The 14,519-nt window shown below is 39.2% G+C and overlaps 1 protein-coding gene across 3 annotated transcripts in view; it reads left to right on the top strand.

The window, feature by feature from the left end:
* The window catches only part of COL21A1 (collagen type XXI alpha 1 chain), a 214,792-nt gene that overhangs the window by 110,714 nt on the left and 89,559 nt on the right, over positions 1–14,519 (top strand). For all 3 annotated transcript variants that reach the window (XM_043907044.1, XM_043907043.1, XM_043907045.1), the window contains 2 exons: positions 8,121–8,174; positions 8,266–8,319. In XM_043907044.1, the coding sequence (XP_043762979.1) occupies positions 8,121–8,174; positions 8,266–8,319 (108 nt within the window). The remainder of the gene's footprint in view (positions 1–8,120; positions 8,175–8,265; positions 8,320–14,519) is intronic.

The raw sequence follows: 14,519 nt of genomic DNA on the forward strand, positions 1-14,519 counted from the left end.
TAAGAAAGACTGCAGTCCTGCTTTTGGAGTGCTGAAATTGGTTAGAGGTACGAAGGAGCTGGGATTCACTCAGAAGTGAGTCAACTCAGAAGACAACCTTGGGAGGGGCGAGGGGGTTACTGAGCTTCAGGTGTAATCCCAGCAAGGAAGCTCTTCTCAAATTCCACAGTCCTCCAGAGTGACGGTAGAGAATAGGAGGAAAGGAACACTAGCAAATAAAAAATAAAATAAAAAGGAACACCAGACTTGCAGAGTAAGCTTGGCAGGGGCTGGGGGGATAATTAGTAATAGGACCCAGGAGCAAAGCTTTTTATGCTTTTTTTTTCAGACTCTGAACTGAATACGGTGTACTCGGTCATTTAAGAGCTATGGGGAGCTGGAGTCTGGGTGCTATGGAGATGGGTGGTCTGGAAAATGGGAGATGTTAGGGGACATTCTAGACATTCTAGATGTTGGGGACATTCTAGATGTTGGGGACATTCTAGACAGAACACTTTCTACCTGAGCCCTCCCTTCCCCTGGGTCTGTGTTCCTCACAAAACATGCTCACGGTCACACCACACACACACATCCTCAGGAGTCTCACTGATAAACTCAAATGTAGACCATTTGCCTCAGGTGAAGGATCCAGCGCTTGGGCAGTTTATCTTCCTTTTTCTGACAAAATGGTACATAAAACTCACCTCTTCTATAAAGCTTTTCTAGACAAACCTTAGTGGATTAGCTACTTCATTTTTTTTCAACACACCCCTTATGTCAACCTCACATATGAATCTTTCCATGTTTATCTCATGCATCCCTTAAATAGATTACAATATATTTTATATATTATAGGTAGTATGTACAATAATAATGATTGTGCGTAATCATTATATATGTGAAAGCTATTTGTATATTTAATTAAATTAAGGAATTGTTTGGTGACACATCTAGCACTTGTGATTTATTTTTTAGCATTGTGATTTTAAAGGCCAATTCATGCCTACATCATATCTTCTTTTGATTATAATCTGTCTGAATGCAGAGCTGTTTCCACTATTATTTTTAGACCCATAGGTAGTGGTGACTAGTTGGACACAATGTTTATATGTTTGCTTGTTTATTTGTTTTTTCGTTCTTCCATTCACATGCTAGGTATTTCACTGGGTGTTCTTCTAGGCTAAGGGAATATAGCAATGAACAAAACAGAAAAAATACCCTGCTGTTTTGAAGCTCACACGCTGGTGGGGAGAGACAGATAATAAATTCACAATTATGAAATAATAAATAAGCAATATCAGATGGTGGGAAGTACTATGAAAAAAAGCAGCAGCAGAGCAAGAAATGGAATGAGGAACTATTGATCATTCCCCTTTGAACATAAAGCATAACTATAGAGTTTATAATAATTACTAAAATGGTACCAGTTACCTTTAAAATTTGTGTGTTCTCCTTTTGAAATAAGCTTAGTATAACTTTAAGTGTAACCTCATTCAGGGAATGAAGTAATTTACCTAAGTTTAATTGAATCTGTGAATCTGAGAACAGAACAGAGCTGTATCTGCAGAGATTATTTGTCAAAGGAAGGCAGTGGTTAGTTCAAGGCAAATTATTATGGGAAAGTGGATCATGTTGTTTTATGATTATCATCCATTCTTTTATCTAAGGCAGGGAAAACTAGATTTAGATTAAGTTTCACTTACAGATGTTGCTGCCCACTCCCCACCTTTGGATGTTTTAATGACTTTTCAACTTTTTAAAAAGATAGTACAAAAGCACTATGTATTCAATAGAAATTATACGTTGAATTTTGATCTTTCCCTTGACTGGGTTTTGCCCAACTGTAGGCTAACAGAAGTCTTCTGAGCATGGTTAAATCTTCTGGGCTTAGCCATGATGTTGGGTAGGTTAGGTGTATTCTGTGCATTTTCAATTTTAGATATTTTCAACTTAAGATGGTTTTTTCTGGACGTAATCCCATTGTAAGTCAAAGAAGATCTGTATAGTAAATGTAGCTTGCTTTCATTTGCAGTAGAAATTCTGTTTTTTATTCCTCAAAAGCATATAACTTCTTTTTCCTTTATAAGTCAGTTTTATAGAGGTATAGATTATTTACAATAAAATACAAAATACACTCATTTCAAGTCTTGACAAATGTATAGACCTGTCTAATCATTACTCTACTCAAGATTCTAAGTTTCCATTCCTCTAAAATGTTCTCTCTTGCCTCTGTGCGATCATTTCTCCCTTTCTGCCTTTTATTAAATAGTTCCATTGATTCTATGCCCTTCAATGTTAGCCACCAATTCTACTAAAAATACTTCTGGAAGTAGGTGGATTATAAAAAAACAAGTCTCCATAAATGAAATAGACTTTTCAAGCTCTAAGCTTTCTTCCTGTGACTGTCATTCAATTTATTTATTTATTCTTTAGTCCATAAAAATATTTTTCTAATGTTTGTGCTACTTAGTATTTGAAAACCAATTAAACTGTATTTCCCCCAGAGGCCTTCAGTCAATGGCAGGATCAGCCATCTCTTGCAGGAGCCAGAAACCTAGGCTTCATTCCACAAATTCCACACCCCTCACTCCCTGTTCCCCACCTTCAGGTTAGACTAAACACCCCTGAGTTAGCTCGGGGTCTACCTCTCATCCTCTCCCTTGCAGGAAGCTTCCACTGTGTCCTCATGCATTTCCTGCCCCCTCTCACCTGTCCTCCAAGTAAGCTTTGCAGACCTCGAGTCTGCCTGTGTGGCCCGCTGGCTGAGCGGCTTGGATAGCGCGCCCACAGTGCTGTGTCCTGGCTCCCATCCGCCCGCGCTGGCCCTATCTCACAGCCTGCTCCCTCCTGCCCCCTCTTCTCTCTTCTCATGGATGCGGCTCATCCCGCCCACTGCAGGGCGGCTGAAGGGCTCCCTCTGATGCACGGTGCTTCCTTGACTGTTCCTTTGAGCCTGTCTCTTTAGGAAGCTTCCCTGGACTGCCTACCCTTCTCCCCCCATAGCATCATGCTTCTTTCTTAGAGCTCAGCGTGTGTGTAATTGTATAGATATTCATGTGATTTATTTATCAGGTCATTTTAGCAATCAGTTAAAGCCTATGAACTCCTTGGGATAGGTGACAAACTAATTTCTATAGTCCATATACCTGCAAAGACAGTTTTATGAATATCGTTAGAATGTAGCTGTGTAGAAAATTTAGTTGTGTGTAGACCTGAGTTGCCCAGAAGAATCCACAGCACACATTAAAAGTATATACTTGATTTTGGTTGCCTAGTTACCCTGGCTGGGTATCTAAGAGACTCTATTGGAAATTTGGGAAACACTGAAGAAGGTTATGTAATAGCGTAAAATTTAAATCACATTCTTTTTTACATTTAAAAGTGGGAGTGACATCCAAAGAGATTTCTCTAGATTTCATTCTCATTTTTAAGTTTAGAGTATTTAAAGGAAACCAATGACTATCCTCATTACTGAAACAAAATTATGCATTTAGATTGGCAGAATATTTTATACTATGATTAGAACTGGGCTCAGAAGAAATTGTGACCCTTGCACAATGATTTTATTTCTTAATTTCCTTTTCAAAGCTATACATCTTTCCTGGAGCATCAGAATTCTGAATCATGGAAGAAAGTAAATTGATTCTGTATTCTTCAACCCTGCAATTTGGCAGCAAGAATATTTTTTCCTAAAAAATGACTCATTTACAAAGAGACTGTGTGTGAACGTGGAAAAGACTTTCATACTCTCAGAAATCTTGCAGTTGGGGGAAGGGTGGGTATTTGGACCTGCTAAAATTGCAAAAGGGCAAAATTAATGTTGAGTAGTATTAATTGGTCTATGATAATGTGAAAGTTGCAGTTCTACAAGAAAACATAGGAACACCTATATTCCCAAAAAGAAAAACTCAGTAGCCTATATGAAAAGCTTATCATTTGTCCTATTTCAGGACTTTTTTTTTTTTTGGTTTTAATGTACCCTGCTATGAGTCAAGCAATGTTTTATTTCTTGCTCCTCTTGGAAAGTGTTCTATGTTGTAATATTCCTCCCTGTTAACCTTTATTTTCCTGATCTTTAGTCCAAAATTTGTTTTACTGAATTTCATCCAACTTCTCCTGGTGATTTGCCTTGGGATCCCCCAGCTCGGATGTGGTTTTGGTTTTTCTTTATTTTGTTGCTAATCATGTTTCCTCTAGCGCTAAAATAATCCTTGAGTCTCTTGATACAATTAAGTTTTCAAGAATGCATCTTGTATGTCAGGAAAACAGCAGTCAGCTGGTTCTTATATAGTGGGAAGCATTGATTATTCCCGTGTTGCAGTTTTTCTAAAGACAAAGCAAACAGGCCCCTCGAGACACACAAGACCTTTTTACATGTTCAGCATTGGATCTGTACATGTGCTGAAGAAAGCTTAAGTCATGATGTGATGCCCAGCGTGTCATTCCTCATGCTCTGATGGTGGCCCTTAAGGCTAAAGAATAAGGTTCTGCAGAAGCGATCTATGGCTTTGTACATAGTCATTGAGTCTAAAGAAAAGGAAGAAGCTCACCTTTCCTGAGATTCTAACACCTGTCAGACATTTTCACCTGTGAGTCCATTGATTTACTGTTATTCCGGTTTATGGTCAGAAGCTGAGGCTTAGCTCTGTAAAATGGCTTAGCTGGAGTCCCGCAGAAAGTCAAGGGAGGAGCAAAAATTCAGCCCCAGGTCTTTTCCAGTTTTAAAATTCATTGTCTTTCCATTTCACTGTGTTGCCTCCCAAGACTTGGGGATGTGATGAGTGTGCCTGAGGTCACATTATGAGTCAGAGGTGAGTTGGGAACACTGTCTGGGGTATCTCCACATTGCCTTAATCCATTAAAATGTAACACAATCACTTACTCCTTCCTCAGAGGGGAGAGATGCCATGGCAGCTTTTAATCTACTAAAGATTAACTTTCTGAAAAAAGTAATAAAGTTCATATGACATTTGACTTAACTTTTGAAAAAAAAATGTGAAAGCAAAAATTCATTAAATGAGAACCATTGCTGATGACCAATCATTTTGATACATAGTCAATTTCCATGGTGACTTTCTTTTGAGGAATTGTATTAACACTTCTTTCCTCTGGGTCCTCAGAATTCTAAGCAATTTAAAACAAATCTGGGGACTTCCCTGGTGATCCAGTGGTTAAGACTCCGTGCTTCTACTGCAGGGGACATGTGCTCAGTCCCTGGTTGAGGAACTAGGACCTCTCATGCTATGCAGTCAATGATTAAAATAATAATAATAATAATAATAATAATAATAATAATATAATAATACCAGCACATACTAGGCATGCAATAAATGCTAGCTATTAAAAATAAAGCAATAAAAATATGATCAAACTAGTCTGGCACATGGAATTCTTGAATCTGATTAATTGTTCTAGAATCCTAGGACTGGATGTGTCACGAAGCATTTTCTGATGAGAGGGTATTTCTACCTACTTGGTCTAGTATGTCACTTTTGGCAATTTCTCAGTTTCATCCTTTGCAAATGGGGATAATCTAGAACTGACCTTAAAAGGTGGCTGTAAGGATTAAGTAGATTAACATATATGAACATATTTATAGTTCATATATGAACTATATTTGTTGATTAATACTGTATAAATTATTGGTACTATTATTTTTTCCAATAATAGGAGCATGTTGTAAGTCATGTCACTCTCTCCGGATGGTGCACGCAGGGTTTTGAAGGATGTAAAGAGCATCTTGAGTGTTGGCATTTTTAATGGACCTGGTTCTGTGTAGGCACGTACTAGCAGTGGCAGCTGAAAAGCAATTCCAGGCCCATCTGATTCCAAAGGTGGAGAGAAGGAAATTCAGTGATGACTAGAGTGGTAGAGATTCCAGGCTGAACAAGCTGCGTCCATGGCTTTTCTTTTTCCTCCCTGATCTTGAGAGCATGAACCATGTGATATTACTAACAGTTTCAATTCCAGAAGCTGCTAAAGCAAACATGGTTCCTTGGGAAAAGAGATTTTTTACACTTGCATTCTGTGTGGATGACTTGGAGGTGAATTTTTCCAATATTTGATTGACAAAATATGTAGCAGATGCTCTGTTCAATGATATATAGAAATAAATGATTCTTTGTCTTTCATCTCAAGGGGGCAAAATCCAGTGACACGGAGACAGTGCCTATCTTAGAGAGCAGATGGTGGGTTTGGAAATTGCAGGTTGCTTTGTATGGAGTTTGAAGAGGTTAGTTTTGAGACTTGTTCATGGGCTGGAGTAAAATGTTTAAGGAGGGGGCCAGTGGACTCAAGAGAAATATAAGTTTAAGGAATACTGGAGAAGACATAATGATACATTTTGTGAACCAGCAAATGGGGAAAGATTGATGGTTGATGATAGAAATCATAGTCACCCCCATTCTGGGAGTAGCTGAGAGCATTTTACAAAATGAAAACTGCAAGTGTATATAAAAGGAGAAAAATAATAATCTGCGACTGATCTTTCTGAGGCCCTGTTATTGTTGCTATTATTGTTATTAGAGTTAGCAAAGGATAGTAAAAGGAATATTTGAAATTGGAATGGAAAAGCAGGGAATTCTGATGTCTCTAAAAATTGCAGCTGAAAATGTACTGACACGTGACTGAGTGGATACAAAGATCCATGCAGACATTCATGAATAGCCATGTGGGAATATGGCGCTTTTGGGTTTAAGAATGAGGGTGTTATTGGAGACATTAATGAGATCTGTGCTAATAGTTATTGGCAATAGAAAACTGTGCCTGAACAGTAAGGTCTGAGAAAGATGGGATGTGAATAAAGAGGGAATGTTTGTAGGTGCCAGGTGGTCCAAGTCAACCCGACACTGATCCTGGGAAACTTGGACAAGTGTTGAGGGTCTGAAGTTTGTTTTGGAGTTTAGTGACCACGCAGGGAATGAAGACTGAATAGTCTGCATCTGTCTGAAAAAGTTGTGTTTTACCAAGTTTCCAAATTCTGGAAGGATGTGTAGGACACAATGGATTTGAAAGTGACCTTAGCAGACAGCTCAGCCTTGGGAGGTGGCAGGACACATCATAGCCATGTTTGTGGGGTGAACTTTCTAAATAGGCAACCCAAAGTCTGTTATAGACTTATCCTGAAGAATAGCATTCATCCAGTTATAATTTATTGCAGATGACCATAATCTGGTTTTTCCAGTGGTCATGTATGGATGTGAGAGTTGGACTATAAAGAAAGCTGAGCACCGAAGAATTGATGCTTTTGAACTGTGGTGTTGGAGAAGACTCTTGAGTCCCTTGGACTGCAAAGAGATCCAACCAGTCCATCCTAAAGGAGATCAGTCCTGGGTGTTCATTGGAAGGACTGATGTTGAAGCTGAAACTCCAATACTTTGGCCACCTAATGCAAAGAACTGACTCATTTGAAAAGACCCTGATGCTGGGAAAGATTGAGGGCAGGAGAAGAAGGGGACGACAGAGGATGAGATGGTTGGATGGCATCACCGACTCAACGCACATGGGTTTGGGTGGACACAGGGAGTTGATGATGGACAGGGAGGCCTGGCGTGCTGTGGTTCATGGGATCACAAAGAGTTGGACACGACTGAGCAACTGAACTGAACTGATACTCAGGTAGTTTTAAAATGTGTCACATTTGTTTAATCCTCCAATCCTAGATGGTTTTCTTTTGAATACATTAAATGTGTTTCTAATGTGCAGAACATTTCTCCAGGAACTCTGAACATTGACTCTGCATTTCCCTCTCAAAGCCTTCCTTTGCAGTGAAGCATTTGTTGATAATTTTATTGAGCTAGAGATATTTAATACTGTTTTCCTAAAGACTGGACGGTGTGCATTCCTTATTAAGCATTTGCCCCTTTGTAGTTGTGGTTTCTTAAACTTCTTAAACAGTCATGAAATGAAGTTGTAGGTGTGAGAAATGTGAGAAAGAGTGAATTCTGAAATGGAAGGCTGGGAATTCCCTGGAGGTCCAGTGGTTAAGACTCTGTGCTTCTACTATAAGGAACACGGGTTTGATCCCTGGTCGAGGAACTAAGATTTCGCATGCTGCGTGGGAAACCAAAAAGAAAATCGAAATGGAGGGCTGCCCTTTGTGAATATGATGAAATAATTATTTATTGTTTCCTTCTCTTCAGGGATATCAGGGAATAGCAGGATCACCAGGTGTTCCAGGATCCCCGGGAATACAAGTACGTGGTCTGTGTATTCATATTTTAGAAGTACTGTTTCTAGTGAACCAAAGAACATAACTAACAGAATTTTATTTTGTGGTTAATTTAGGGAGCACAAGGACTGCCAGGTTACAAAGGAGAACCTGGGAGAGATGGAGAAAAGGTAAATACACACAAACAAGGGCATATCTGGTTGTTTCAGTCACTCAAAGACAAAGGCTGTTACCTGTGAGGACCCCCATTCAATGGTCTTCATCCTGGTGAATTCCAAGATTTTGGCTCAGAAACGTCAGGGACCATTGGCTGATCAAGCACACAGGAGGCGTTTATCACCAGAACAAAGTGGTTGTCCCTAGATACCACTGCAGATGGTGCGGGTATTTGCCTTGCCCTGGTACTGTATTCTCTGTCTGTGGTTAAGCTCCACAGGGAGCTGCCTTCTTAGAGAGAAGAGAATTATATGAATGCAGTCTGTTCCCACATTAGTCGCCTATAGTCATTCATCCATCTCTATAATAGAAACCCATTTTAATCTTACTGGGTGGACTTCTTTCTCCTGTAGGGATTCTGTGGGTGCAGACATTTGTCTGACTTTCCTTTTCTACAGCTCTAAGATTTGCTATGTTTATTTACTTATTTTTTGTTGAGAGTGTTGTTTTTTTTTTTTCTTAAATTTTAGGTGCTTGGGGTATTTATTCATTCTTTTTTTTTTTTTTTTAAATTGGAAGAGCTATGTTCTTTAAGTTTGTTCAATATTTTAGTACCTCCCAAAGGATCCAGTCCTGGATCCAGGACGCTGTTGCACATCTAAGATGGCCATTTGGATTTGCTCAGATCCCCAAGATGATTTGTTGGCTTAATTCCTAAAGCACAATCTTATTTCTGCATTCTTTGAAGGCTCTTCTGCTGTTTGCACCTGATGAAAACTTGTGCTTAATTTTCTAGCTACAATCCTTGCAAAATGATTGTCTTTTAAAAACAGGGTGCATGGCATTTACATCTGAGAAACACTGATCTGGACTCCATCCATTTTACATTTTTGTGGTTGTTCATACTGGTTATGGGAAATTGTAGCTGCTCAAGTTCTATCTCTGGATGGACCCCCTGGCAGATCTCTTGATGGGGGTGCTGCTTTCAAGCTGTTTGATCTTGGCTTGTGATTTGATGTCTTTGAATCTAATTTTGTTTGTTGAATCAATGGGGATTTCTTTATAGGTTTATATCACAAAATAAGTGTGATAACATATGAAAAATACTTAGTGTGGTCCCTGGTACAGGATTTTCCTTAAATAAATGTTTGTTGTTTTATTGTTCTGTTCTGTTTACCAAGGAATGAGATTGTGGTTGGATTGTTGCGTGGGGGTGGCTGACATGTGTCCTGGGCAGGAATTTTTAGGGCAAACAGGACAGTTAGTGACTGAAAAACATACAGAGAATGTGGAATTGGTCAGGGGAGCTCTGTAATGTCGGGGGAGCCAGGGAAGACAGAGCAACAACAGCAGTTGATAGAATTCTGGCAGAAATGGTACAAAATCTTCTTGCCTCTCAAGGGACCTTGGCCTCTGTGAATGTTTTTAGCCACTGGCAATCTCTGCCTATTTTAAATGATGAAGGTGCATATTAGGAGGTGATGGAGAGCAGGCCAGGCCCACAGGTATGGAGATGTTTTATATTTGTATGCTCTGTATGAGAGACCCCCAACTCCTCTACGAGAATGAGGGATCCCACTGGGAAGCTGCAGCTATTTGTTATGAGACCACGTGCCGGTCCCCTCACTCTGTTCTAGTCTACAGGATCATTGCTGTTTCTTTAATGTGTTCACGAGTAGCCTGATTCAGGCATGGGGTGAATATATAAAAGTATGCATGCGTGAATAAATGTATTCAGGAATGGATAAATGAATATATTTATTTAAATATTTTTGTGTTGACTTGGGTTTAAATGGAAGATTTTTATTCATTCACCACAAAAGAATTGGAGTAAAACACCTTATTTAAACATAAAGAACAGTAATCTACAAAACAAACAGACCCACAGACACAGGGAACTTGTGGTTGTCAAGAGGGGAGGAAGGATGGAGGAGGAAGAGAGTGGGAGGCTGGGGTTAGCAAGTGCAAGCCCTTATAATAAGAGGAATAAATAGCAAGGTCCTACTGTATGGCACAGGGAGCTATATTTAATATCTGCTGATAAACTGTAATGGAAAAATAGGAAAAATATAAATATATATACACACACATACATATATGTATTTACATATGATATATAGCAGCATCAGTTTGCTGTTTACCAGAAACTAACACAACATTGCAAATCCACTATACTCCAATAAAATAAAAATTAGGGGAAAAAAGAATACTGATTCTATTAGTTGCCTCTTAAACTACCTGCTCTATCATTTTGAGTCATTATATTATCTTTCAAATAAAAGTGAGTGACTCTCACAAAGCCATATATTCTAATGAAGAAGACAAAATGAATAAGATGTGTGTTTATATAAATTTCTCTGTTTTCAGACTAATAGTGATTTTGTTCAGTGTTGTTTTCTGAAGGTCATTGTTTGGGCGTCAACTCTGGTGGACGTTAACTATGGGCCTAAAATCCCTATGCGTTGCCCCTAACTTCCCTCCTGACGTCTCATGTGGCTCTGAGAATTTCTTGACTTGAGAGCTACAATAATTTAGTGAGTTAAAGGCTTTTCCTTGGTTCTTTCTCCAGAATGTTCAGCAGAGGGAAGGTTGAAAACATACCCTGGGGATGGCCTTGACTTGTGGTCGATCAGGGCATTTTTTCCAGGCATCACCCATGGCCTTCAGGGGATTGTTCCACATGTACTGTTCTCTACAGGGATATTTTCCCAGAATAATTTCCATTTTGTGGATTCCACTGAAAACTCCCATGGGAGTTTCCACTTAAGATAATTAAAATTATATGCACTTTCTTGCTGACTGTAACATTTGTTCCTCACATATCAGACAAGAGAATGTATATAGATTTTGTATGGTTTCTTTTTCCTTGAATTTACAAAATTAAGAGGACATCTTATCTACCAAATGGTCTTCAGCTGATGACTTTCAATCCAAAGCTATTCTTTGGTCTCTAACAAATACTTTAACTACTTCAAAGCACTTCCCCAACCTTAAGGAAGACTAATATATTTAAATCATGTGGAGAAATATATTTTGTTAAAGCACATTAAGCTGGGTTGATTGATGTATATTTATGGGTTTTCTAATTGACTATGAAACTTGCATGGCAAATGCAATCCTGGAGACACAGGAAGCATTAATAATTTTTTTAAACTAGCCAGACTTCGTTCAAATTCATCATTTGGTTTTTCAGGGTTTAAGAAAAAATATATCTTAATTGTAACCAAGGTTATCTTTATGGAACCAATTATATACATTGTATTTAGTACCTTCATTAGAGCGTCAGACACCTGAATTGTCCTTTCGGCATCTCCCTGTCCAGTTGCTCTCAGCATCACATCAGGGCATCATGTGATGAGTAAACCTTTCTTAGATGAATAAGCTTCATTATCTAAGCTTTGAAAGGCAATGATATCTATTACACAGTCAAGGAATTCCAATATATATATGTTGAGAATAGTAATAAAGGACCAAGCTGAAAGGCTTATTAGGGAATAATATTTTAAAATTCAGCATTCCAGTGGCTTTACTTCTTCATCTCTCACCTCTAGCAGTGTTCCTGAGGATAAAAAAATTGTTTTTTTATAAAATTGAAATGAAGCCAATAGTGACATAGGAGGGAGAAATAAAACTGGCTTAGGAAGGGGCCACTTTTTCCTTCTTTCTTCTTCATTTTCCTTCTTTCTTAAATAGGGAGAGTAATCTGCCCATGTAGATTTCTGATAGCCCAGTGGTCCAAACGTGGGTGTGTGCACATGTGTGTTGCACGGTGGGGGAAGGCTTAATGCAGTGACAGGTTTCAGGCTGTACCCTGAATTCAGACTGCTTCACCTTCCTAGTCATGCTTCTTAATCTCTTGAAATCTGTTTTCCCAAAGCTAGAAAGTTGGGCTATAAGTATTTCTTCATAGCCTTGTTGTGAAGACTGACTAAGGCCATGCATATGCTTGACCAGAATTAAGCACTGTAAATTAGAGATGATGACCATGATCATCATGGTGGTTTGTAAACTGCCCCCCCCCAAAAATTGTGAATTAGTTTGCCCGTTACTGTTTCTCTGCATGTTGAATTGCACCTTCAGGAGCACCATGAGCCTTGTTTTGCTCCCTTTACCCTCGTTGATGTGTGTGTTTCTCTGTTCTGCCCTCTCCTGTTGCCACGGATGAACTGTCCTTGTATAACGCCCAGCCCGCCTACGTGCTCGAGGTCTCATCCTTCTCCATTACTGTTATTCATTAGTCCTGCTCTTCTGTGTCACAGGCTTTTTTTTTTCTTTTTAAAAAAAATTACTGAAATAAAGTTGATTTACAATGTCGTGTTGAGTTCTTCTGTGCAGCAGAATGACTCAGAATGACTGAGCAGAATGACTCAGTCGTGTGTCTGTGTCTGTGGATATACATATATGTTCTATGGGCTTCCCAGGTGGCGCTAGTGGTAAAGAACCAGCCTGCCAATACAGGTAGACATAAGAGAAGTGGGTTCGATCCCTGGGTCTGAAAGATCACCTGGAGGAGGGCATGGCAACCCATTCCAGTGTTCTTGCCTGGAGAATCCCATGGACAGAGCAGTCTGGTGGTCTTTAATTCATAGGGTTGCAAAGAGTCAGACATGACTTAAGTAACCTGGCATGCACGCATGTTTCCCATGATGTGATATATATAAGGATTCTTTTTCATATTCTTGCCCATTGTGGTTTCTCCACAGGATATTCAGTGCAGTTGTCTGTACTATACAGTAGGGCCTTGTTTTTGCATGCTATAGTGCATCTGCTAATCCCAGACTCCCACTCCATCCCCCGCCTCCCCGGCAACCCCCAGTCTGTTCTCTATGTCTGTGAGTTTGTTTCTGTTTCAGAGATAAGTTCATTTGTGTCACATTTTGGATTCCGCACATAAGTTATATTATATGGTACATGTCTTCCTCTTTCTGGCTTACTTCACTTAGTGTGATAATCTCTAAGTTCATCCATGGTGTTGCAAATGGCATTATTTCATTCTTTTTTGCTGAGTAATATTCCATTATAGATAGATAGATATATATCCCCCACATCTTCTTTATCCATCCATCTATTGATGGACACTTAGGCTGTTTTTATGTCTGGGTTATTGTATGTAGCATTGCTGTGAACACAGGGGTGTGGACACCTATTCAGGTTACAGTTTTGTCAGGTCACATGCCCAGGGGCAGGATTGCTGGATTACATGGCTAGTTTGTTCTTTCTTATTAAATTTTCCCAATCACCCAAGATGTGACCCATCAGAAATGAACCAAACTAAACCCACTACAAAGCTTCCTTCAGCTGCCCACTATTTCTCTGTTTCCCATCACAGTGTAAATACTCAAAAAACCTCTTGAAATCCCTCCAGTGGGATGCCCATCACAAGCTTATGTTGCATGGTTAGATAATCAGTTTCCCCTCTTTGAAAGCCAGGAGTTGTTGTTTTCAGGTATCTGTTTATCTGTGTCTCAGCAGCATTTGACACAACTGTCTATTGCCTTCTTTTTGGAACTATTCTTCTCCTAGCTTCTGGGCCCACATGTTCCTAGGTTTTCTCTTGCCTTCACTGGTTGCCTTTTCATGATTTAATTGTTGTCTTCTGTCTCTGTTCTCTAGATACTGGGGAGTCCCATTTCAACCCCATGCCCTTTCTCTCCTCTAACAATAGAGTTTATTATTCTATTATTAAATATAAATGAATATGAATATCAATTTATGTGTCAAATATATATACACATCAGTGATAAGCATATATTGGAATCATTGTATGTTGGGGCTTCTCAGGTGGCGCTAGTGATAAAGAACCCCCTTGCCAATACACGTAGATGTAAGAGATGTGGGTTTGATCCCTGGGTCGGGAGGATCCCTTGGAGGAGGGCATGGCAACCCACTGCAGTATTCTTGCCTGGAGAATCCCATGGACAGATGGAACCTGGTGGGCTATAGTCAATAGGGTTGTAAAGAGTCAGACATGACTAAAAAGACTTAGCATGCATGCATGAATAAGTATATGTTATAAATCATAGAATAAATAATAAAGTATTATTAAATAAACACACACACTTTTTTCTTAATAAAATATTTTGTTTCATGAAGAGAAATCATGAAGTTGTTATAAGCAAGGACTTTTTAGAAAAACTTTCTTTCCTTTGTATAGAAGAAGTGGTACCGCATTTCCCTTCTCTCCTACCTCCTTTCCTTAGAAGCTTTTCTTCCA

Source organism: Cervus elaphus, chromosome 7, assembly GCF_910594005.1.
Source record: "Cervus elaphus chromosome 7, mCerEla1.1, whole genome shotgun sequence".
Taxonomy (NCBI): Eukaryota; Metazoa; Chordata; class Mammalia; order Artiodactyla; family Cervidae; genus Cervus; species Cervus elaphus.